Genomic DNA, 27,293 nt, shown 5'->3' with positions numbered 1-27,293 from the left:
ATCACTATTTATAGGGTATTAATTGAAAATGATCTTTATTTGGAGTTTTTTTTTTTTTTTTTTAAACGGGGTTCACTTTCCGGATCCAATAACGATTATGTTTTATTATGCAGATTGTTACGGACGCAGGGATACTAAATATGTGGGGCTTTTGTGTATTTTCAATTGTAATGAATAAAAACCAACTTGGAGAAAATCATTTTAGCATCATCATCTTTTCATATGCATAACTTTTTTATTTTTCGGCTGACAAATCTAGTTAGGGGCTTATTTTTTTGCGAAAACATTGTTCTTTTTAGTGGGCTTATTTTAGAGTGCATAACTTTTTTTAAATCACTTTTTAGAGCATTTTTTATAGAGTATTAATTAAAAATGATCTTTTTTTCGGAACGTTTTTGCGTTTCTTTCCTCCGCCGTTTAACGCGCGGGGCCAGTGACGATTCTGTTTTTTATACAGATTGTTAGGAACACGGCAATACCAAATATGCTGGGTTTTTTTTGTGTTTTATTTATACTTTATTAAGTGTTTTTATGGGAAAGTGACATTTTAGGGGCTTATATTTTTATGTATTTATTCTAATGTGTAGTGTTTAGTGTTTTTACTTATACTTACTTGAACCAGCGATGCTCTGATCGCTGGTTCAAGTTCAATACACTGCTCTACAATACTATTTTATTGTAGAGCAGTGTAAACTGTCTGAGCATGCAAGCGCATGCTCAGACAGTTTACAGTCAGACCCGGAAGGGGTCCGACTGCCAGGGAAGAGCAGGCAGCTCCGGGGCACATGACAGTCCTTGGGGCGGCCCAGAAGAGGACCGGATCCCCCGGTAAGCGCCGCAAATACCCTTACACGCCACATGCCTGACCGCGGCATGTAAGAGGTTAACACCCACGATTGGAGTCGGCTCCGACCGTGGGTGTTAACGCAGGCTGTCAGCTGTGATAGACAGCTGACAGCCGCTGCTTCTGGTGCCAACTGCGTTCGTGAGCCGGTGCCAGAAGCAGGACGTCATAGCACGTCCCGATGCGCTTAGCATCTGGCCCCGGGGACGTCTCTTCAAACAGCTTATAAGTCAATTTGGCAGGTATCACACCCTATCCTGCGGATGGGTAATAAAAAAAAAATAAATAAATAAATAAATAAAAAAATAAAAAATACATGATTGATTGAGAGATTTATTATATATTTTTTACTACATCTCTATCATGGAATATTACTTTAACAAACATTATACTAGCATTGAATAGAATAGGTTATACACATTTATAGTTTTATTTGTATAAGCAAACATTTATACCTTTTGGTTTGCCAAATCGGCAAGTTCAACGAATCCTTTCAACTTTAGGTCACAGTCGCTCATTAACTTCCATTGGTCTCCCTCAATTCCAACTCCAACCTTCTTTATAGACATGTCTTCAAGCAGTCTCTTAAGACCCTTGGGAAAACCTGTGTGAAAGACAAATCTTTAGACTCCGTATGTTTCATGCAATAGATATTTGGGAAGGCTCTTCACCGTATCCTTGTTTTACCAATTCATTTCTCATTTGTTTTTTTAATTGTTTACTTTCTTGTAGTATTGTACATTAGAACTTAATTCTAAGACATTTTCTTTAAAAGTAGGTCTGTGTGAGACCAACAGTATTGCCCAAAGTAAAACTAATGCTAAGGCCAAAAAAACTAACAAATCCTGCAAATTCAATGTCAGGATTCAGGGGTAGTGTACCCAATATACCACCGCTGACGATGACGTAAACCAACACCTGGGAGCAGAGTCTAAGTGGTACCTGGTTTTCACCAGAGCCCGCCGCAAAGCGAGTTGGATTTGCTGCAGTGTGGTACCACCAGGTCGCTCCACAGGCATGACTTTGTCCGGTGGTGGCTAAGGCAAGGTACAGAGTCGTGAGGTCAATCATGGTCAAGGACAGGCACGAGGTAGAGACAGGCATCACAGGATGGAGATCAGAAGCAAGGCAAAAGATCAGGGCTGGCAGCAGAGTAGCGTAATCGGGAAGAGAACTGGGGTCACAAATGGAATTCAGGATAAACGAACTAGGCAAGGAACATTGCTTTACTCGAAGGCACGAAGCACAACGATTTGGCAGGGGGAACAGGAAGAGGCCGGGAATTTATCTGGGAAGGTGGCCGGCCAGCACCAATCATTGGTGCCGCTGGCCCTGGGAGGCAGGGACCCACACACCGCAGCAAGGAGACATTCCTTGGAGCGCGGCGAGGCAAGTGAATCTGCAGAGTACTGGGGGCACACGGGTGCGCCTGCGACCTGGAACATGGGTCGCAGAGGCACCGGTGACAGTATCCCCCCTTTGCCCCCCCCCCCACTCTTCTTTGTCTGGCGGAACCTCTGCAACAGACCACGGTCCAGAATATTGTCCTCTGGCTCCCAAGACCTCTCCTCAAGCCCGAAACCATTCCAGTCAACAAGGTAGAACCGCTTTCCTCTCAGCATCTTCATGTCCAGGACTCTTTGACCTCAAAGACGTCAGCCACAGGAGGAGGAGCTTGCTGAGAGAAGCGGTTCGGGATGTGCATGGTGGAAGGAAGACAAAGCTTATTGGCCACAGGATTGATGCGTGGACCAAGCCTGTAGCTGGGAATCTTCAGCCTGACATCCCTGGAGAACAGCCAAACTTTACCACCCGGAGAGAAGAGGCCTGCGGTTTTTTGTCGGCCTGGGTCTTGGTTCTAGCAGACACCTGAAGCAAGGAGAGTTGAATGTGTTCCCAGACAGAATTAAAATCCTGGACCCACTCCTCCACGGCAACATCCGAAGGCACAGAAAGAGGAAGAGGGCGCAGGTGCTGTCCATAGACAATAAAGAATGGAGTGGAGCCAGCAGATTCTGAGTCCAAGGAGTTGTAGGAAAACTCAGCTGTGTTTATGTGCGGTTTGCCTTTAATTTGCGCCTGGGTGGCATTTGTGTTTATGTGGTTATGTTTGCCTTTACACTTACATTAAGGCTGTGTTTGCGGTTATGTCACATTTGCAGCACATCTGCATAGCGTTTATGCTTATGTAGCACTGGTGTTTGTCCGATCTACACTTATGTTTACACCTGCTTAACTTTTAATTGACTGCGAGAGGCCTAAATAATAGCTAGACTCGTAAATTACCCCATTATGGAAACTACACCCCTCAACGTACGAAAAAGCACTTTTAAGACTTTTGTTAACCTTTTAGGTGTTTTATAGGGGTTAAAACAAAATGGAGGTGCAGTCTACAAATTGTAATATTTTTTGACAATTAATTTTGGGTGGAAAATTAAACATTGGCAATGGATGAAATTAAAGGAAAAAAAAAAAAGGCTCCAAAGTTTGATACCCTATTTCTCCCGAGTACAATGAATGTGTGGTGGTAACCAGCTGTATGGGCGCACGGCCAGGCATAGAATGAAAGGAGCTACACCCATTGCAGGTTTGCTTTGTTAAATTGTACAGGCTATAATTGTTTTTCTTAATAATAATTATAATAATAGTGATGATGATAATTCTTTATTTATATAATGCCTACAGATTACGAATCGCTGCACAAAAGCATAAAAAATTGGTCCCTGTCCCAATGGGGCTCACAATCTAAACAGCCTACCTACTTTTTGGATTGTGGGAGGAAACCAGAGTACCAAGGACCCCATCGCTGCAAGGCTGTAGTGCTAACCACCAGTGCTGCCCGGTTCTTTATCTAGGAAGGCATAGCAGATCTAGTGTGTTGTGGAATAGGAGAGATGTAGGAGAGCTGACTGTCACTGATCTGTCTCATCTCTCTTTCTATGTGTCAGATACTAGTTATAATGTTCAGAAGCCAGATGAGAGTGTATGTAAAATTGTACCCTGATAATCGAACCACATACTCAGCTCACAGAACTAGATGGATAATGCAGCGTCTGTTTAGAGAGTCCCAGCCAACTCCGTGGAATCTAACACTGACCATCACTAAGTGATAGGACTTAAAACAGCAATAAAATTGTGACGGGGTTATTGTGTTATCACTAGGGGATTGAAATTTGAGAATTTTCTTTCATGGGAAAACCTTTTTAATGCTGCCAGTAATACCTATATATAAACCCCATCCAGTAATACACGCACAACACACACAGCCCCCCACCCGTAAAATAACAGAATAATAAAACTTACCTTCGCTTCAACTATCCGTTACGCAACCTCCTCATCCTTCTAGCAGTAAGACATTGACACAGTTGTGGCTGACATGCAGTGCCGTCCTCTGTCTATGGCAGAGCAGGGAGTGTAGTTTCCTCGCTGTGCCATAGAAGCCAGTATGTGGGGGGGGGGGGGGGATCCGGGCCAGCTTTTGGCTACCGCCTGATCAATGATCTGCTTGATCATCGATTGTGAGGAGGCCCTTATAAAAGGCAAGTGAAGGAGGTCCGAGGCGTGTTAGGAAATCCTCCCAATAATCCTCCCTGAATAAAACCTGCACCAACCGGCTGACAGACAGAATGCAGAGAGAAAAGCTACAGGAAAATAGATCACGCACTCTCACTGGACTACTTATTTCTGCAAAGTTTGTTGAAAGAGGAGGTGTGCTTTAATTCTTACACAAGTCTGTTTATTAACAAGCTATCTTTTGGGTGACCACTACTACATGTTCTTATAACAAGGAACAGGGAATTATTGCTGACCTGTCATGGATGAAACCTGAAATAAATAGCATTCCTCTTCTGAAGTGCACACCTGGATGAGGGAGACCTTTCCATTTTTACCCTTTCGATAAACAGGTGGCCACTCAATGTCAAATCCCAAAATAGCTTCTTTGGAAAGTTTCTCTCTATAAAAAAAATTAAATATTATGCACCAATGCATACACCAACTTATTTTATACTTATTTAAAAGGCATGTGTCAGAAAAATTGGCTGTATGTCATAATTATCAATGAAAATTAACAAAAAGTATTTTTGCTGCATATGATACATGAGGAAAAGAACATGGGACTAATAAGAAAAAAATTTAATCTGCAAGAATTTAACCACAAACTGTCTGATTTTTATTTTTCATCAAATAATCTTAGGTGAAGTGACGGACTGAGCAAAGAAAACTGGGCTTAAAGGGGTATTCCCATTTGGGCATTTACATTTAATTTAATTCATTTGCCAGATGTAAACATTTCTTCAATTGGATATTAAAAAAAAAAAAAGTTCCTGTGTGAAGATAATTTGTCATAAATGTAGTCATGCTGTCCCTTAGAAACGAGTTAGCTTCCTCGGATACGACCACCTCACACTCTAGCAGTGGTGGCCAGACATGTGCTATTGAGTCCTGCCAGACCTCCCGGATTCAGCAATAATTACTACAGGACGGCTGTGGGTCATGTAGTAACTCCCAGACATTTCATATACAAAAACCTTTTGTTTCTTTATGCAATCCCTCCAGCAGAGGTGGTCATATCCAAGGAAGCTATCTCGTTTCTAAGGGACCATATGACTACATTTATGAGAAATTGTCTTCACACAGGAACATTTTTTTTTAATAACATCTAATTGAAGAAATGTTTATATATGGCAAATTAATGAAACAGATTGTGAATGCCCAGATCAGAATATCCCTTTAATCGTATTAGTTTTTTTTTTGCTCAGAATAATTTGGCAACTAAGTAAAGTAGACAAACAATGCAGTCGTAGCTCTATTGGTAAATTATTACACTACTGATACTGTGCACCCACTTAAAGGAAACCTACCTTTGATTTGATGCATTATGAATCAAACATACCTTGAGAATGCTGTAGCTACACTGATGCAGGGTCATATCTTGGTTAATCCCTTGCTGATAAAAAAAAAATTATGGTAATGAAGATGTCTCGCTTCTATGGCTGGTTCAGCGCTTCTCCTAGCACACTAGTTATTCATTGCAGGAGTGAATGATGTAATCACTGGGTTGTGACTGAAGGCAGAATAATTAATAGCTGCACCATCCCCCAGCTTCTGTGTATGAGTGATTCAACTCAGGTTGATTAAATCGTGTCTTAACTAGCCTCCACGTCGAATGAAAAGCTCCATGTGTAATGTGTTTATGTAGGCAGACAGCCTGACCCAGCTTTCCCAGGGTCCTGAATGTTATAATTTTTTTTCAGCAAAACCACTCAACTCAAAGATTAACCAAGATATGATCCTGCATCAGTGTAGCTACAGCATTCTCAACATATGTTTGCTTAGAATGCATCAAATCAAATGGTAGGTTTCCTTTAAGGGGATATTCCAGGTGTCATATAATTTGATCAAACTAAAGACAGTTGTATCCATCAGTGGTATCATTCAGATAACCCCTGAAAGACGCATCCAGTTTGTGTGTTAAAGGATAACTACCAGTACGAAAACGCACCAATCAGCGTCTTTATGATGATACTCAAAACGTCTTTTCTTAGAACCTGTACAAAAGAACGATAGTGTCTTGCCGCCGCACAGTACATTGAGGACCACGACTGCGCATTCAGCTGGCTCTTATCTCAGACATGCATGGTTGTGATTCTCAATGCACTGTGTGGCTGTGCAAAACTATGCCGAGAGCCACTGATGTCAGCAGCTCTCAACCACAGGAAGGTATAATATGATTAAGAGGTGTGTATAATTAGCAATAGCCAGACTGCCAAGCATGATCATGGATATGCCCCGATGCACCAGACCCTCGTTATTTTTATAAAACATTTATCACTTTTATTGTACAGGTTCTCAAAACAAAGTTTTCATAGATGTTAACTGCTTCTACAGGAATCTAATCAAGATTTGAAAATTTAACATCAGAGAACGGCAGTTCCTTATATACATGGATGTCAACTGGTGTTTTGAGCACACTGGGGGACATTTACATAAAGTGTTGGTGCCTGCATTGGCTTTGTTACCGACCTGCTCTCGGTAAGAAGATACACATTTAACATTGTGGAGCTGTGCAGATACATTTCTGGCGCCGAGACCATTTTCTGTCCCTGGGACCAAAATCTGTCCCGAGAACCAGAAATGTGTCCAACAGTCAGAGAACAGGCAATAGCACTGTTTTGTGTCCCTGCTAGACCAAATTTCTTTTGGTCTACTTTACGCCAGTTTACAGCGTCCAAAAATGGCTGGGACACATATTAATTGTGTCTGAGTTTCCACTCCGCCAAAGCCACGCCCCTTTTCAGAGAAGAGTCGGAGCAGGAGGAAAAAGTCATTTTTTCTGTCCCCGACAGCTAATAAATAGGTAGGAGAGCAGAAGATGCGGTGAAGGCGCCACAAAACTGGCGGAAACACCATAGTAAATGTCCCCCACTGTCTTGCAGAAAGGAATTAGTGCCATTTGGTTTTTAGTGGGCAAATTGTGGCAACAATTGTTTTTGGGAGTCACAATTTACTTGCAGAGGCCCTGAAGGACAAGCACAATAGAAAACTGCCAATAATTACCCCATTTCTGAAACTAAACTCCTCCAACAATATATATAGGGGTATAGTGATCATTTTAATCCTCAAGGTGCTGGCCCAAATTTAAAATCAAAGTGAGTAGAAAATGTTTTTTCTCAAATATGCCATTTTAGTGGCAAATAAGTTGTGCCCACTAGATACAGTCACCCCCAAAAATAATATGTGCGTTACGGCAATACCCAGGATGTGGTAAACAATAGCAGGACTGAAAAGAGTAGGAATAAAATTTTGCTTTTGGGCTGAACCCCACGGTCCCGAATACCTGCTGGCGATTCCATGCTGAGATAGGTACGTTGTATCATATCTTTTGGACCTGCCCACTTATAATGCCGTTCTGGCGGAGAGTGGAAACTCTCACTGGGGAGCTGTTCAGCGGCACCATCCTGTTAGATCCTATGCAGTATTTTCTCAATGTACCCCCACATAACCTTAAACCATACATTTCCAAATTTATTTTGAGCCTTTGTACAGCCTCCAAATGTTTGATAGCAAGGGCATGGAAGCAAAGCGCGCCTCCGTAGAATGAGACTTATTTGCCAGGTTGAAAGAGATGCGTTCACTAGAAAAACGTCTTCCCTTAATAATACAATTGATGACTACCAGAAGGTATGAGAACCTTGAAACTCCTTCTGCGCACTTAAGGGCGTGTAGGTGCGGTGGGTCCCACCCTGGGTCCCTTTATATAAATCTTAACTTGATGATTTGATGTATGAATAGACCAACATTGCATGTATTAACCCGCTGTTTGAAAAATTTATAAAAATTTACAGTTAAAAAAAATGTGTTTAATTCTTACAGGTTGGACTTGCGTCTTTTTTTTTTTAGCCTTATATAGTACGATACTATATTTTACTGACCAGGATATTCTGTACCACTACTTATAGGGTAATATAACACTTGCACCTAACTACTACATACACTCACCGGCCACTTTATTAGGTACACCATGCTAGTAACGGGTTGGACCCCCTTTTGCCTTCAGAACTGCCTCAATTCTTCGTGGCATAGATTCAACAAGGTGCTGGAAGCATTCCTCAGAGATTTTGGTCTATATTGACATGATGGCATCACACAGTTGCCACAGATTTGTCGGCTGCACATCCATGATGCAAATCTCCCGTTCCACCACATCCCAAAGATGCTCTATTGGATTGAGATCTGGTGACTGTGGAGGCCATTTGAGTACAGTGATCTCATTGCCATGTTCAAGAAACCAGTCTGAAATGATTCCAGCTTTGTGACATGGCGCATTATCCTGCTGAAAGTAGCCATCAGATGTTGGGTACATTGTGGTCATAAAGGGATGGACATGGTCAGCAACAATACTCAGGTAGGCTGTGGCGTTGTAACGATGCTCAATTGGTACCAAGGGGCCCAAAGAGTGCCAAGAAAGTATTCCCCACACCATGACACCACCGCCACCAGACTGAACCGTTGATACATCAGAAATCGAGACACATCAGACCAGGCTTTTCCAATCTTCTACTGACCAATTTCGATGAACTTGTGCAAATTGTAGCCTCAGTTTCCTGTTCTTAGCTGAAAGGAGTGGCACCCGGTGTGGTCTTCTGCTGCTGTAGCCCATCTGCCTCAAAGTTCGACGTACTGTGCATTCAGAGATGCTCTTCTGCCTACCTTGGTTGTAACGGGTGGCGATTTGAGTCACTGTTGCCTTTCTATCAGCTCAAACCAGTCTGCCCATTCTCCTCTGACCTCTGGCATCAACAAGGCATTTACGCCCACAGAACTGCTGCTTACTGGATGTTTTTTCTTTTTCGGACCATTCTCTGTAAACCCTAGAGATGGTTGTGCGTGAAAATCCCAGTAGATCAGCAGTTTCTGAAATACTCAGACCAGCCCTTCTGGCACCAACAACCATGCCACGTTCAAAGGCACTCAAATCACCTTTCTTCCCCATACTGATGCTCGGTTTGAACTGCAGGAGATTGTCTTGACTATGTCTACATGCCTAAATGCACTGAGTTGCCGCCATGTGATTGGCTGATTAGAAATTAAGTTTTAACGAGCAGTTGGACAGGTGTACCTAATAAAGTGGCCGGTGAGTGTATATGGTCTGTCTACTGTCATATACTACATATCTATCTGTCTGAGGAAAATTAAGCCAACTACCTTTTATGTCTTATTTCACCATAAATTAACACACAGATGAAAAGAGATCACTTAGTTTAAAACAAATGGTGCTATACGAAAAACCTTACTTGATGTATTCGGAAAAGAAAGAACACTCCTGTGCTTCATAACTGTAAATAATCGAGCCACTGAATTTCAGGAATGGGAGATTATCCTCCAATATATTTTTCTTCCAGGCATAATTCTAGATAAGAAACAAAGTAAAGCTTTATCACAGGAAAATATTTAGAGAAAACTAATTGATCAACTTCAACAATAATACAAAAAAAAATATTTTTTTTTTTTTATAATTGATCACAATCCATCCATAAACATATAAACACAAAATTTCTCTCTCCTCAACATCACCAAAAAAATAAAAATATATAAAAAGAAATGAAAAGGACTACAATAAGAAGGTGAAACTTTACTGTTTGAATAAAAAAATACTTTTTTGGAGTGCCGGTTCATTGCTACTTTTTTTTAATATAAAACCATTTGTCCTGGAAGAGAACCCTAGAATTTAAAAACAACAAGTGGCCAAATACTTTTCCACCATTAATAATAAAAAAATGTAAAAAATTATCAAAAGATCGCACAGGTCCTAAAACAGTAGCAATGAAAACATCTCTCCAAAGACCTTTTTATAACTAGGCCTGTGACCAGGACAAAGAGGGGAGGCGAGAGCAGTAAGATCATGGAACTCTCTGCCGCAGGAAAAAAATGTTATTAAAGAAAATCTACCATCAAAATCCAGTATGATAAACCAAGGACACTTACTCCCTCTGCCTGATGTAATATCACTGTAGTAGAGAAATTTGCAGCCACTGCAGGAGGGGGAAGCGCTTGATGCACACTGTAACAGCTGGTGAATCTGCAGCATAGAGGGGCTCTGGAAATCACCCCAGTAGCCCTTCCGACTCATTATTTTAAAAGTAGATTTTAGAAGAAAGGAAGCCATGGATAACAAATGTAAGAAGATTACCACTGTCTTTGAAAAGAGAGGGGACCAAAAAAAAGGAAACAAAAATGATTAAAAAAAAAAAAAAAAGGCAACAGCGGCTAGCGGTCAATAAAGTATAGAACAAGTTTACTATTATCTGCACTATTGATTTATGCAATTTGACCTAAAGTGTCCCTCTGATATTTATTCTATACAAACAGCTCATCTTGTAGAACTACTACCGTATTTTTCGAACTATAACACGCTTCTTACTACAGGACCAGGGCCGGCTCCAGGTTTTAGTGGGCCCCTGGGCGACAGAGCCTTCGTGGGCCGCCCTCCAGTGGCCACACTGCCCCCCTCTCCCCCTGCGGACACACTGCACCCCCTCTCCCCCTGTGGACACACTAAACCCCCCTCACCCCCCCTGCGGACACACTGAACCCCCCCTCACCCCCCTGTGGACACACTTAACCCCCCCCTCCCCCTGCGGACACACTGACCCCCACCTCCGGACACACTGAACCCCCTCTCCCTGCAGACACACTGACCCCCCCCCCCCCCTCCGGGAAAGAAAAAAGAATTCACCTTTCCTGGTTCCCCCGGAGCAGCGCCTGCAGCTGTCTTCGGCCTGGGCCTCCCGTACGCGCCGGCTCTGAAGCCGGCACACGTGATCCGATGACGTTATCATGTGCGCCGGCTTCAGAGCCGTCGCATACCCTGTGGAGCGCTGCATCGTGGGAACCGGGACAGGTGAGTTTTAGATTCTGCCTCTATGCTGCGCTCCCGACCAGCGCAGCACTGAGGCAGAAGGCTGATCGATCCGGATGGTGATCAATTGTACCAGTGTCTTATAGCGACACTGGTACAATTGATCCGGGGGCCCGAGTGGGCCCCTCCAGTACCCCGGGGCCCCGGCACTTGCCCGGGTTGGCCGGGTGCTGGCGCCGGGCCTGTACAGGACGCACCCCAGATTTAGGCTTCCAAAAAAAGGAAAAATATATTTTACACCAATTAAAATATCCCTGTTGGTCGCACTAAAGCACAGCACACACAGACATACATTTACACACTCAGCTCTGCATCATCCATCCACATACACACTCAGCTCTGCTATATACACAGAACCCCTATATATATCGTATATACTCGTGTATAAGCAGAGTTTTTCAGCACAAAAAATGTGCTGAAAAACGTCCCCTCGGCTTATACACGAGTCAATGCACAAGTTAAAAAATACTTAAAAAGTAATAAACTTAAATACTCACCCTCCAATGGCCCTGATGCGCAGTGCTGCTCCCTCAATGTCCGCGCGGCTCGTCTTCTGGCTTCCGCGCCCGTCTTCTTTCTTCTGCTGGGCGTCGCCATGTTTTTCCCCCGGGCGGCGCCTAGTATGGTGGTAAAATTAGGGGTCTCGGCTTATAGACCTGTGGTGATGTAAGAAGCATGTGATCAGTCACATGATTCTGACATCACCGCAGGTCCTGTAGGACATCGGGGAGAGGAGAGAGCAGTGTGGAGGCCATCCAATCTCAATTACAGCAGTCAGGAGGGTCTGGCAGTTCTGGATCCTCCTGACCTCCGGTCTATAAGACGCAGGGACTTTTTAGCAAGATTTTTTCTTGCTAAAAAGTGCGTCTTATAGTCCAGAAAATATGGTATGTATTTTGCCTTCATTGCCATCAGTGGTTTATTTGCCATCTTCCTCGGTGTAGCCCCAAAGCAGAAGTCTGGTTTCTTATCTACTCTCTCCGTGCTGATCATCATGTGGTATATTGTTGGGAGTCCATGTCTGTTCCTTATGAAATAGATAAGCTTTCACACTGGTGTTTTTTTTTTGTTCTTTTTTTTTTTCAAATTAGTGATTTCTCACCAAAATCATTTTGGCTAATGGACATATACAGATTTGTTATCTCTTCCTTTAAAAAGAGTGAATCAGTAAGGCATCAGTGAAAAATCACTGAAGCCAGGATGAGAAAACCAATCAGTATGTTTCTATAAGTCCAAATGGGTTGAGGGGAGAGAAAAAAAAAAAAAAAAAAAAAAATCACTAATGCCAATGTGAGTCCATCCTCAAGAGAATTAATTCTACTAATTTGTCCTTTGTGATAGTCCCAATTGTGATTTTGTTCAAAATTGTAAAATCGTTGTCTCCTCCAACTCCGTAGTTAGGACTAGACGTAGTTATGCAAGAACGATTACATCTTTGAAATCAAGAATAAAAGATACTGCACAAACAGTTAAAGGAAACTTACCATTTGATTTGATGCATTATGAAGCAAACATACCTTGAGACTGCTGTAGCTACACTGATTCAGGATCATATCTTGGTTAACCCCTGAGCTGAGTGGTTTTTCTGATAAAACAGATATAACATTATGATAATGAAGCTCTGCCCCTTCTATGGCTGCTCCAGCACTTGCTTCTGCGCTTCTCGTATCATGTGAGTTTTTCTCTGAAGGATATGATGATGCAATCACTTTTCTCCCTGCCAGAAAGAATAATCAATTGCTGCACCATCCCCCAGCTGCTGTCCATGAGTGATCCAGCTCAGGTTCCTTAGTGCTTGACTAGTCATACTTGACTAACCGCCATTTGTAATTCCAAGCTCCTGCGTGTAATGTTCTTATCTTGGCATCCATGCTATCCCAGCTTTCCCAAGATCCGGAATGTTATAATTGTTTTTTCAGCAAAACCACTCAGCTCAGGGATTAACCAAGATATGATCCTGCATCAGTGAAGCTACAGCATTCTCAAGGTATATTTGCTTCATAATGCATCAAATGGTAGGTTTCCCTTACAAATGTTTCTGAATGGAAATTGACATATTTTGTGAATGTTTTGCAGGTTCCAAGCAGATCTCTTCTCTCTCGCACCTGTATTACAATTCACAAATTCTTTGAATGAGTGTATGTCTTCTCCAATAAAAATTATAAGAAGCAGCGATTTGTGAAAAAGAGCGTGCCCTTTTGCAAACATTCAAAGGGCTATACTCAAAACCCTCTGCTGAAATCAAACTCCATCGTGCCTCCTCAGCACCTTTCCAGATAAGGAACGGCCCGCTGCAGGGGTGCCCACTGTCCGCCATTTTATTTATATTGTGTATAGAACCCCTGGCTGCGATCATCAGACAAGATCCTAACATCCACAATTGGAGTTAGAGAATTCAAGTTTTATTTGATATCTGATGATATCCTGCTCACTTTGCCCCAACCCCTAGTTTCCCTACCCAATTTGCAAACACAGCTGCTACAGTTTGGCTGACTCTCTCGTTACAACAGTAAATATTTCCAAGAGTGATGCCTTACCACTTTACTGTCCACAGGAAACGGTAGAGCAACTTAAAAACACCTTCAAATACAACTGGAAAAGAAACACAATCAAGTATCTAGGGGTATTTCTAGCCGCCTTTTATAGCTCCTTATACACGCATAACTTCCCCCTACTCTTTCGAGAAATACAGACTTTGCTTAACAACGGGAACAGCTTACCCTTTATCCCTCTTTGGTAGAATAGCGGCCGTAAAAATGAACGTCATACTTAAGCTACTTTACAGCTTTGTAAACTCTCCCAGTATCTGCCCGTTGGGAACTGAGATCTTTACAAGCATTCGTACTTCACTTCATTTGGGCTGGGAAGAGAAACAGGGTCCCTAAAGCGGTTCTGCTATCCCGTAAAACCAAGGGAGGTTTATCAGTGCCGGATATAACCAAATACTATTGGGAGACCCATCTACGAAGCATACCAACCTGGTCTACCCTATGGGCTTTTTCAAAATGGATGGAGATTGTGAAATTATGGCTAGCCCCTTTTCACCCTAACGCCTACTTATGGTCAAGAGACATCACTACACCTTCAGGACCCTTATTAGGGCCCATCTCTTTCCAGGAGAACTAGCAACTGAGTTGGCGAAGGGCGGCTAAAACTTCTCTGTGCACTACACTTAGGGTGACTCTTACACAGATTGTTCCCTGACACACCAGATGTCTACTGGAGGTGAGGCGCCACAGGGAGGAGCATATTTCCTGGATGTTCCCAAGGATACAACCTTACAGGCAGAAGGTACAGGCCCTGTTCCACTCAGTTACAGCGGTAGACATGCCAATCTACCCTCTATTTTACCTGCTGAACATTTTTCACCAACCCATGAATATCAGAACCACAAAAGTGAGCGTACAAATTCTCACAGCTGCGAGATGCCTGATTTTGCAATTCTGGAAAAAGCAGCCTCTCTCCCCCCAAGTATTTGCAGTATGTAATCTCTGACTGCTTTTTTAAACAACTAAATCTCGGTGTTCGACAAGACATGGAAACTGTGGGATCACTTCTGGGCAGAAGAATTGAGACGGGAGGGAACTAACAAAACCCCTGACCACATCCCCCGTGTTACTTTCCTCAAAGGTCTAATCGTCTGTGTCCGTTTGTTTAGTCCCCCTGGTTTTTCTTACCCCTACATTCTCTCATACAAAATATTTGCAGTTTGGAGGGTAACCCACTGTATTTTGCACCACCACCATCTTGTAAGAAATGTCTGTAACTCTGCTTATAGTTTAAGAACCTTTTCAGTTGTACCAACAATACAATACTTGCATGATATTTAGCACAATGTGCCCTTTGCTGGATTTGAAACATATAGCAGTGGATAGGGATTTTGAATCACGACCGCATTGTAGAAATGTGATGTTGATAATTGCTATTCTGTATCTTTATGTATAGTATATGTGCCATGTTCGGCAATCTTTGTTGTATTATTGAAAAAAACTTTAAAAAAAAAAAACACAATTACAAAAAAATTTTAAAAACAGAAAGCGGAGAAGTGTCTGTGTTCTCTATAACAAGTATTCAAAGTATTCAGTTACTATCACATAGAAAGTATTCTAAACATTCTGAGGCTAAATTTACAAGAACTTGTGCCCACCGTACTGTAGCACGGCGGGCATGTGTCTGCGGCCGGAAGAGGAGCAGTGCTCACCCCCCAGCCCCTCTCAATAGAGAAACATGGCGCATGGAGCCATATTCCGGGGAGTGATAGGCCATTGCACGGGGGCCCATCGCCGGCCTGTGGGGGATGTATATAAGTCGGACGTATATGTGTCCGCCAATAGCCGTGTGAATGAAGCCCAAGTATGAGGCTTAAAGGGGTTGTAACAACTCAGAAAATGATCTCCCATCCACAAGATAGGGAATAACAAGGTAGTTGGTGAGGGTCTCACTCTTAAACAGTATGATCATGTGTCAACCCAATCAATTCTATGGGAACGAATGACTCCCATAGAATTAATGCATCTGCAGAGACACATGCTCCTCCTGCTATTCCACCAATGACTTAACTATACAACATTTTGCTGAAATAGAATTACCGTTTTAGTTGCGCTCGTACAAGGTGTATCCTGTTCAGTCATCCAGCTAGGAAGCTTTCGCTGCTCCCCTGACATTTTTGTTGCCAATTAAGTCCATGCAATAAATGATTAAGTCCTGAAAATTAAGAAGATTTCATATATTCCATCAGCACTTATTTCTGTTAAATGGTCATTGAACAGGTACATGATTAACGGTACATTTTACATCCACAAAATAAAACTGTATATGGCCAAACAGTTAGCAGCATCAGCATTTGAAACAGTTGCCCACTGTGTGCCACAAAGATACAAAGAAGCCATTGGCCCTAATTTATTAATCAGTTTATAGCAGTAGAGGAATGGAGACTGGCTTACGGTGCATCCACACATTTAGTTTTTCAGATGGAGACAAAAGCAGGTGTGGATGATAATGGATTGAGACAAATAATTGAAAGGTGCGACTTCTGCTCCTGCTTTTACTCTGCATCTGAAAAACTAAACGTGTGGTTGCACCATTGTAGAGACGATTCCATTACATGAAGGCTGTAGATAAGGGAGGTTGCCACTTTACATTAACCCCTTAAGGACGCAGCCATTTTGTAGCTTAAGGCTCAGCCCGATTTTTTGGATTCGGACTTGCTTCGCTTTATATGGTTATAACTTTTGAACACTGTTACTTATCAAAACGATTCTGATACTGTTTTTTCCCCACATGTTGTACTTCATTTCAGTGGTAAATTTTGGCTGATAAGTTTTGCGTTTATTTACAAAAAAAAAAGAAAATATGATAAATTTTTTGAAAAATGTGCCATTTTCGAAATTCTAAATCATTGCGTTTTCAGGCAGATAGATTTACCACCTAAATAAGTTGCTGAATAACATTTCCCATTTGTCTACTTTACATTTTCAGAATTTCTGAAATGTCTGGATAATTTATTTTGATGTCACGCGGCTTACAAATAGAATATCGCTTTTCCGGATTTTCAGAATTGACTATTTTGGGGATAAATACAGTTTTGAATGAAATTTTACATATTTAGCATCAAAACCCCCTATATAATCTACCCATTTTCAAATCTGCACCCCTCAAGCTATCAGAAACAGCTTTTACGAAGATTGTTAACCCCTTGAGATCTTCATAGTAATTGAATCAAAATGGAGGTAAAATTTAGAATGGTCATATTGTTCCCTTATACGTTCATTTAGCACTAAAATTTACACATTTCCAAAATATAAAAAAAGAAAACCCACCATACAATTTGTTCTGCAATTTCTCCTGAGTACAAAGACCCCCCACATGTGGCCGTGACTTGTTTTATGGGGGCACAGCGAGGTGCAGAAGGGAAAGAGGACGCTGCAGCTGCCAGGATTTTAGTTTCCTCATTGGCCCCTTTTGAAGGCTATAAAATTTTCGCTTTTTCGTTATTGGGGCCATGTGACAGCATTTTTTTTGCGGGATGAGATGCTTTTTCCATTGTTACCATTTTGGGGTTGGTATCACCTATTGTTGAAAATTTAGGAACTTTTTTTGAGGGCAGGAGTAGAAAAGCATCAATTCTGTACTGGATTTTTTACTCTTTTTTTTTTTGGTGTTCACCGTATAGACTAATAATCATGTTATCTTTATTCTATGGGTTGATACGATTACGGGGATACCAGACATGAATATATTTTCTTATGTTTTACTAAATTTGTCAAACAAAACCCTAATTTGGGGAAAAATCTATCATTTATGTATTGCCGTCTTCCAAGTGGCATAACATTGTTACTTTTTTGGCTACGGAGCTGGTTGATGGCGTGTTTTTTGCGGGACATGTTGTACTTTGCACCAGTATCATGTCTGAGTACATATGGTTTTTTGATCGCATTTTATAGCATTTTTTGTGGGATTGAAAAGGTAAAAATCATAATTTTTGGAGGGTTTATAACAGTTTTTTTTTACGGCGTTTATCGTGGGGGTTCAATAATGATTTACTTTTATTCTACGGGTTGTTACGGACGCGGTGATACTATATATGTGGGGTTTGTGTTATGATTTAGACTTTTTTTTGAGTTATATGTCTCTTTATATGTTTTGGGGGATTTTTTGTGATTTATGACTTTATTTTTTTATTGAATAACTTTTTTTTTTTACTTTTTCACTTTTATACCATGGGACATGAAGCAATCAATCATCTGATTGCTTCTTCATGATAATATTCTGCAATACTGATGTATTGCAGAGTATTATCAGTGTCAGCCTATACACTTGCACTGTGCCAGTAAGATGACGTCACAGACACCATCTTACCGGCAATTCTTGCAAGTAACTCTCGGCGCCCCCCGAACGATCGGCGCCCCCCGAAAACGGTTCGGGGGGGCCGATCGTGGGGGAAAGACCCCCCAGATGCATGTTAGATGCCGCGGTCGCGCTGACCGCGGCATTTAACGGGTTAAGCACCCGCGATCGGAGACAACTCCGATCGCGGGTGTTACACTGGGGTGCCGGCTATTAGTTACAGCCGGCACCCCGTGTTTCCCAATGCCGGTTCGGCTCTGATCCAGGATCCGGATATATCCGCCACGGAGCGTGAAGGGGTTAAATGTAGGACTTCTGCTGTTGTCCCACTATCAATATCTCAATATAAATAGACTTTCTGGTATGACAAAATGCTACTAGATGGCACGTAATGCTGTAAACAAGTGTTTTATGTTTTACACCGATTTCAGAGCGCCTAGTGCATATAAGTGACATTAGAATTATTATTTTACTTCCACACGGAACAATAAAATGTAATTCTTTTGGAGTGTGGTATGTATGGGAACATGTACTGGATCACCTATTACTATGCACCACGGGTCTCAAACCCCCGGCCCTTGGGACTTTAGTTTGCGGCTATAACTACTATAAGTGTGCTGCAGGGGGGTGTATGGAGAGAGCTCACGGGCTGACCTCTCTCCATTCACAGTGGGCGTCAGCTGTATAATAAAACTAAAAATCGCCTGTTATTGCCGCAGTCGACCATGGCACCTAACTTACTATTTCCTGGAATCGGTTGCCATGGAAACCTACAGTCTCATTGCTTGCTGTGTGTAATGATCTCTAATAGCCAGCAGATGACAGGCTAGTAGAAATCAGCAGTAAAATTACTATATACTGAAATACAGTAGTATAGCAATATATAGTATTAGCAATCAGACCCTGCAGGGTTAAAGTACACCTAAGGATAGGAAATAATGGTAAATATATGTTAAAAAAAAAAAAAAAAAAAAAAAGGAAAAATTTAAATCACCCCCTTTTCCTAGATCCCATAAAACAATAAACAGTAAAATCATAAACATGTTAGGTATCACCACGCCCCAAAATACCCATTCTATCAAAAAAAAAAAAAAAAAAAAAAAGATTATTCCCACCATAACGGGAAAGTAACGCCCAAATGATTGTATCGCCACTTTTTCCACCCATGAATATTGGAATTAAAAAAAATTATCAAACAGTCACACAGGTCCCATATTGATATAAAATTAAAATGCCAGCACATACCGCAAAAATGACAACTTACACAGGTCCATACATCAAAGTGTGAAAAAGTTATTGACCTCAAAATTTGGCAAAATGTAAAATATTTTTTATGTACAAAAGATTAAAATTTTTTTTAATTATTAAAATTGATATCAATTTGATATGCCTGTGATCGAAGCGACCTAAAGTATAAAGAGAACGTGTCATTTGGAGCCCAGAATAAAACCCATAAAAACCCACAAGGAAACGCCACAAATGTGTTTCTTTTGTCAATTTTTTGCGGCTCAGCCAAACTTTACCTCCAGTGGCCCCTGGGTAAATTGGGTTAGAGACCTGCTATAGAACCAAATTCAGGAACTGAAGGAACCGAATACTACATTTAGAGCAGACGACAACCAATACTAGAGAATGCAGCACAGAGTAGATGACAAATAACTCTCCTTTCCGGCTCCCTGCACCACCTTCTCCTTCATGTGCCGCTCTGTGTCCAGTGCTGGTTGTATGCGCCGGCACCAGGATCCAGAGCAGAACTGTGCTAGGAGCAGGAGATAATCCGAGAGCGATACAGTACAGCTTTCAAGTAGAGATGAGCGGACCCAATGATCAGGTTGGTGTTCAGCCGCCCAAGCCAGATATTGATGGCCCAACTGACAATGGGGCAAATTGACGCCCCTGACAGCTAGCCAGGGCCATGATCAGCCAGATGGACACAAAATCCTCTCGGGTGATTACCTAGGTTTCCTAATTCTGTAAACATCCATAACTTTACTACATTTGGAAATAAAAGTGCACATTTTAACTCCAGTATAATACAAAATGAGTCGTTCCAAGATGCACCAAACATGAAAAGGAAAGTGCATTAAAGAAGTTATAGCTATATAAACATATACGAGTACAAAACTCTAAAATGAAGCTCACGGTAGGTCGTGCACCTATGTCACAATATAACGGAACACTTCCACGTGCATGTAAGACATCTGCCGCTTTGCTACGCCTCGTCCTGCCAAGGCGCCAAAATTACACAGCTGAGTGTGAGACCAGGAAACACTTCCGCCCTCACAGCCCACACAGTGCTGGTTGGGTTCTCCTGCTCCCGGCATGCACCAGTCTTCCCAGACAACTTCCGTCTGTCGAGGCTTGTCTCTAGGTCTCTGCTACTTTGTGGCGGTGACGTCATTCTGCGCCAACGCGCGGATGGAGGAGTCATTCCCGGACGGCCATGAAAGCGGGAGGAGCGCTGTACTCAAGGCTGCACCGGGGAACAAGTCGGCCCGCCATGCACTGCGTGTAACAGTGAGTAAGAGGCCTGACGTGCATGACAACTAGTAGACCCGGTGCAGATGTCAGCCTATCGCTAGCTGTGCCTGTACACTGTTTCTAGCTGCAAGGTCAGGGGAGGATAGTCAGAGCCCGCAATTTGCGGTGACAGGTGAGATCTGTCACCCGTGAGTATATGGCCTGATATGCATCGCGCTGTGTCAGGGGTCCAAGTATTGGTCCCGGCTGCGCATCAGGATCTGTATTTCTTTCTTATAAAATATATAAATATATCTTTATCTGAAGAGCACTGGTAGAATACCTGACAGCTCACTGTGTTGGTAACCACGTCACCTAAGTCATACAGTATATACCTTCCAGCACCATGGACAGTGCCCCCCCCCCCCCCCCCCCGTGTAGCAGCTGAAGATATTTTATGGTTGGTGGATATATTATAGTATATCATCTTAAATGATATGATTTTCAATGGACATCTGCTAGGGGTGACAGTACTCGGTACACAGGACTGTGCTGATGCTAGTGAAGGAAAATCGTATCTGAAAGAGTGCCTATTGCTCCTTACAGTTCAGGATAATGGAAAGGCGGTATTTTACAGAGGTAGCTCCACCCTTCATGGTTTCGACCTTCTCTGGCTTATTGTGATTTTCTAGACCTCATGCACACGACCGTAAAAATAGCATCTAGCTCACGGCCACCACTGAGGTCTATTGTGGACAGTCACAGAGCAGTGAGCACAACTTCTTACATTTTCTCAACTTGCTATGGAAATGGGAGGGGTAAGCGCTCCCAACTCCACCCTTCAACAAACTGGGTCAAGTTTCTGCACATGGTAGGTGTGCATGTGGCCTTAGTGTATTTTTTCAGTTCTGAAGCTACTTGTCAAAAATCTTCCTCAGCTGCAGTGAAATGCAGCCCAGAAGGAGAAAACCATCAGACTTAGGCCACATGCACATGAATGTGTGCTATTTGCAGTCTTCAAAAAAAAAAAAAGCCATGATCCCTTGTTTGCTCCCTATCTGCAGATAACAATAGAAAAAGAACACTGGCACTCTGCTCATGCACAGGGCCTAGGAATCCACGGCCAGGAAAAATATGCCCATAGAAAGAAAAATGGCTAGCATATGGCCCCATTTCACATTCCTTTGCATGAGGCCTAAATCAGAACTGTACAGGTAGACATATAAGCTTGTTATGCGACATTTCAACAACCAGCAAATGGAAGAGAGCTTTGGAACAAATGGATGCTGATGTCTCTTTTATGTAGTAATCTTGGAATTATAGAACTATAAACGCAACAAATTTTTAAACTTTCCTAATCCCTATAGAGCAAATTTAATAATATAAAATAAATATTTCATCTTTGCATTTCAATTTGAAGCTGGAGTTTGTTAGCCTGCCTCCCTCTTGACACATAGGATATGACCACTCATCCTAATCATTGGCTGCAGAGGTGACTCACTTCAGGCAGTATTTTTCAGTCTTAAAGAATATTACATTTTGTGAAATCTCAAGTTCTGAATAGTTATTATATTTTATTCAGCAGTACCGTACTTGTTTTAGCAGCTGCTACAGCAATAGTTGGTAGCCATAGTGTCTGCCTGATGTGATATTATCCTGATGTTACAGTCCACCACCTATCTGATTAGAACATTCAGGTCCAGTCATAATTATAACTACAGTAATACAAGTATTTAAATTATTTTGCTGTTATAAATTTTTGTAGTTTATTTTTTTCCCTGACACCACCTCCCTCAGTTTTGATTCACTGACGAATAGATGAAACAAAGGATACTTTTATATAAATCTGCTATGTTTGCTTTTTGTTTTAATGTTGTGAAATTCAGTAGGAAAGGATTGTTGAACCCAGCCTTTCAACATGCCATAGCTACCCACATAGGAACTACAGCAAAAATACATTACTGAAGCGCTGTCTTTATAAGATAGATTTTATACTCAGAAAATAGTTTTGCACCCCTCATAATTTTTTGTATTTGGCTTGCGTTATTCACCTCTTTTAAAGGAAATCAAGCATCAAAATCCTTTAAGATAAATCAGGGGCACTTACTCATAGGTACTGGCACAGCGACTGTGGTAATCTTTTTACCCCACAACGGCACACAAGGAGTGCTTCCACACCCCCAAAGGAAAGGAAAGGAAACAACATTGAAGAATGCCTTAAAACCGAGTCCGACTCGGACGCTTCCCCGCGACTGCAGGTGAGCCACATGTCCAGGATTTGGCACACTTGGCGCTGGAGGATGCCCTGTGGGGAAGGATATCCTCTTCCTCCTCAAGGATATGAGGGAGAGGCAGTATTCGGCCGTTGTGATCAGATGCGGACAGGCTATTGGTAGGCTTGACGAGGGGGCGTAGCCCAATGGAGGTGTGGCAGGAAAAGTGATGGCAGATGAATCCCCTTCCTTGATTTCCAGCCTAACATCTATCATTAAGAAGGAAGTACCTTCAACGGTTTGCAAGAGACTTCATCCACAACCACCAATGCCATCAGCTATTCCTTCAACCTCAGATTCCGGTGGATCCTGTAATAGAAGAAGGCAGAAGAATCAGATAACTCCGGAAGACCCTGCTGCTCGGCACATGAAACAGATTCACTCATCAATGCCATTAGGACTACTTAGTTGGTCTTGGAAGATGTAAAAGAGACCCATTGTATCCGGGACCAAATGTTCCAGGGTCTAGGACAGAAGAAGAAAAGAGTGTTCACAAAAATGTTGAGGCATTGATCAATACAAAATGTCAAGAACCATAGAAAAGATCCGGTGTTTCAAAAATTTTAAGCGCAAATATCCTTTTGCAGAAGAGCACTTGAAATTTTGGGACACCATTCCGAATGTGTCTTATCTGCCCTTCGAGGACCTGAGACTTTTAAGACTACTAAAGGAGTATTGAAAAATTCTTGGGAAAACTTGGCTACTATGGAGTGACCTAGTATCCTGGCAACTTCCACTGCAAGGGGTCTAAGAGTTGGATTGGATCAGCTGGAACACCGTTTGATTTCCAGGACACCCTGAGAAGCCATCTTAGAGCCTCTTCCAGTTGTAAAGCAAGCAGCCAACTTCAAGGTGGACTCTTCGGCAGATTTAGTGCAAATGGCAGCAAGGTCAACGGATCAATCTGATGCAGCCAAAAGAACTACCTGGTTGAAAGCTTACAATGCTGATGCTGGTTTGAAGACCAAACTTTGTGCTTTACCATGTGAAGGCGATATGTTCGGCTCTGCTTTGGATGACATATTTGAGAAGGCCACTGATATAAAATAAAGGGTTTCCTCGGGAGCAAAGGTATTATTACAACGGTCAGTCCTTTTGGACCAAAAGAAAATTTCCATTCGGTAAGTGTAAGGAATCATGATGCCAGGCTCCCAGTGGTTGGGGGAGATTAAGGTAGTTCTATCAGGCCTGGAAAAATCTTTCTCCCCCTGGGTGAAGGAACTAATTCAATCAGACTACAGACTGGAGTTTCAGGAATTGCCTACAAACCGTTTCTTTGAGATCGAAAAATGGACGAATCAACTGGCCTTAGAAGAGGAGATCTTGAAGTTAGTCCAGAAAGAAGTGTTTGGTTCCTGTTCCATTAGCTCAACAAAGTAAGTGCTTCTACTTGTCATTATTCTTAAGGAAACCAAATGGTTCTTCCTGAGCCATCTTCAACTTAAAAGATTTGAATTATTTCTTTAAGATACAAAGAATTAAAAATTGAGACCATCTGAACCACAGTGAACGTTTTTTAGGAAAAAAACCAATACTTGGCGACCTTGGAACTTGATGCAATGTGTACGATCATGATCCAATTCGCAGAAAATTCCAAAGGTATCTAAGGATTGCAGTCTTTATGGGGGGTTTGTCTAAAACATTACCAGTCTGGGCCTTACCATTTGGTCTTTCCTTTGCTCCGGCCATAATTCTTATTACAATTCTGGTAGTGTCTGCTTTGATTGTGGCACCTTTTTAGAAGATCTGTTTTTGACCCAGATCCAGCAAATATTGGAAAACCTGATGTATTTGGGTGGCTAATCAACATAGAGAAGTCCAGCTTGGTACCAACCCAAAAGAAGAATTTTCTGGGCAAAGTTCAGATGAAGTCGTTTCTACCAGAAGAGAAGGTAATACTGATTTCAGATTCTGTTTCTGCTTTCATTTACACAACTTCTGCTTCTTATCACGAGGCAATAATTTTGGCGTCTAATCTCCACCATTTTGTGGGCTTAAGCTCACTCCAGAATTCTCTATCCTTCTGGGATGGATCAAGCAGTTCCCTGGACAGATCAATTGCCATACCCCGTACCACTGAAGAGTTCCCTGTTAGCACTAGGACTGACCTTTTTCAGACCATGATGGCAAGATGGGAAAACGCCGATCTATGGAGATATTTTCCTCTGGTGAAAGTCATCAAATGCCAAAGTTCTTTTCTTTGTCTCGAGCAGACTCCTCATTGGGATAGTGTAATTTTCATCTATAGTTGTTATCCAACAATGAGGAAGCAGGGGAGAGAGTGAGATGGTAAAAGTCTGAATCTGCACCATCTGAAAACACCCCCAGAACCCTTAGGCTCATTAGCATAATTTTAAAAGGTGATTTTAGAAGGAAAGAGGCTATGGATAACAAATATAAGGAGATTACCCCAGGCACAGTGGTTTATCATGCAGGATTTTGATGGTAGATTACCTTTTAATGGAATAGCACAACAGAAACGTTTGACACAGGTGAGAACTGGGCATGGAACAGATTGTGGTACAAAGAAAATTGTTGTACGTATATATTCACCCCCAGGGTTAAAGTAGATGTGTTTATTATAAAATACATGTTAAAAAGCAGTGGGACTTTTAGAATTTTTTGTGTATATAATTTATTTTTAACTTTTTTTTTTTTTATTGAAAACTGAATTTTAGTGAACACACAAAAACATATAAACATTTCTCCATGAGTTTCTTTTAAATATTCTAAAGACAAGTACAATCCTCAGTATACAAAAAAAGTACAAAGCATTCATATATATTTACCCTCCACCGTTCCCGACCCCCGTTACAATTTATTGAGGACTTAAATTTATTTATTAATTTATTTTTTTTACAAAACTTACATCCCAAACAGAGATCACTCCATACAATAGATACGGAAACTCAATACATAATGTTGCATCACTCTGATTCAAGTTGCAAGTTAGCAGGAGAGCAGGACATCTAGTCGGACAGTAAGCATCAAAGATCTAACTTCACTTCCTCCACAATCAGATGCAGCTCAATCAGTCTCTAGGCCGAACCCATTGTCCACTTATAAATAAAGTCCACAAAGATTTCTTATGGCTGATTCAAAACAAAGTCTTCCTCCAAAATGAAAATTGGACGCCATCCAGAACAAGCACACAGTAGTATCCTCTGTTTCATTAATTTTCATATTGTTCATAAATTCAGAGTGTATATCTACATACTTCAAACGGCGTGTTAATGGCCCAATCCTTGAGATTATTGGTCACTATAACAGACTGGTCAGGTTCCCGTGGATCTTATCACAAATAATGTATAACCAGAATTCTGGGGTTGTGTACATTTAAATATTTATGTTCATTATAACAGATAAACCCCTACCCCCTTAATCTTGGCTCTATAATTTAAGTGGTATAAATGGTAGCACTTAATTGTAAAGATATGCCAGGATTCCTCCAAAGGTAAAACGAGAGATGAACTTTACTTTACATACATATGTACATACAAAGCAAACAACATACATTACACACAACTTGTCTATATACAGCACACGTCACACTATACTGAACAATCACATTTTTTTGTGGCTGCATCATACTAGATACTGGAACTGCAGGTACAGTCAAGAATAGCACATCTTCCGTGCTTGCCCTCTCTCCGCCCCTCTCTTCATTGCAGGAGCCTGTGTGGGGATAACTAGCTGCAGACAGAATCATGTGGGCTCTCTTCTACAGTGGTGCTCAGAGCCTGTCGATCACACATCTAATGAAGCCGGTTGCTAATCAATTGCCTATTGTATTTTCTTTCTATTCTACTTGACATTTTAGTTAGCTTTTTCTGATTTTAGTTTCTAGCTTTCTATGTTTCTATCTTTCAATGGAGATGAATGTGACTGTACATTATGTACAAGTAGTGAAGCTCCTCCCATACAGAGAAAAGAGAATGTCTGCACTTATTTTAAAACTGTGCTAGAGTGATCAGGAAAACTGGGTTATAGCAGGATTGCCCAGTATGTGTTCTCTTGAAGGTATGCTAGCTGTAGAGATTAGCTGCTCTGATGGATTATTTGCACTTTTACATACAAGAAAACAGGTTTCCTATCATATTCTATCTCAAAGTCAGAAACGCACACTTGAAAAAGTATTCTAGGTAGAGCAGCCAAACCTTCATGTTATCTAGCAATGCTAGACTGCAGGATTATGATGTTAAACACTTAGTGAGCTGTTCTAAGAGAAAAGCATGATATTACATTGAAATTGAAATTACAACCATTCATCAGAACTGACTGTATATACTCTGTATCCGGAAATTGTTTGAGATGTTGTACGTGTTGTTACTGCATTGCCACCAACCCAAGTCAGTGTAGAGAGGCTGTTCTCTAGCCTCAAAATAATTAGTATCGCCTCCATCGGATTCTCCTTCACAGATGAACTCAAGTCTGATCTATTTCTAAGAAC

General features: G+C 41.6%; 2 protein-coding genes across 11 annotated transcripts in view; one reads left to right on the top strand and one right to left on the bottom strand.

Annotated features, from left to right (window-relative positions):
• The window catches only part of WRN (WRN RecQ like helicase), a 261,779-nt gene that overhangs the window by 163,067 nt on the left and 71,419 nt on the right, over positions 1-27,293 (bottom strand). For 3 of the 10 annotated variants that reach the window (XM_072114010.1, XM_072114009.1, XM_072114012.1), the window contains 5 exons: positions 23,074-23,152; positions 15,854-15,968; positions 9,640-9,755; positions 4,654-4,799; positions 1,300-1,448 (listed from right to left, as the gene is read on the bottom strand). In XM_072114010.1, the coding sequence (XP_071970111.1) occupies positions 1,300-1,448; positions 4,654-4,799; positions 9,640-9,755; positions 15,854-15,928 (486 nt within the window). In that variant the 5' untranslated portion in view covers positions 15,929-15,968; positions 23,074-23,152. Of the gene's footprint in view, positions 1-1,299; positions 1,449-4,653; positions 4,800-9,639; positions 9,756-15,853; positions 15,969-20,252; positions 20,469-23,073; positions 23,153-27,293 lie in introns of those variants that run through there. The other 7 variants (XM_072114014.1, XM_072114015.1, XM_072114006.1 and 4 more) reach the window with 4 other exon arrangements.
• PURG (purine rich element binding protein G) overlaps positions 20,425-27,293 on the top strand; it is a 34,260-nt gene continuing 27,391 nt past the window's right edge. The window contains exon 1 of the mRNA XM_072114017.1: positions 20,425-20,627. The gene's annotated coding sequence lies outside the window, so the exon portion shown is untranslated. The remainder of the gene's footprint in view (positions 20,628-27,293) is intronic.

This window comes from Engystomops pustulosus, chromosome 1 (assembly GCF_040894005.1).
Source record: "Engystomops pustulosus chromosome 1, aEngPut4.maternal, whole genome shotgun sequence".
Taxonomy (NCBI): Eukaryota; Metazoa; Chordata; class Amphibia; order Anura; family Leptodactylidae; genus Engystomops; species Engystomops pustulosus.
Note: the sequence above shows the minus strand (reverse complement) of the source record. Positions and strands in the feature narration are given on the sequence as shown.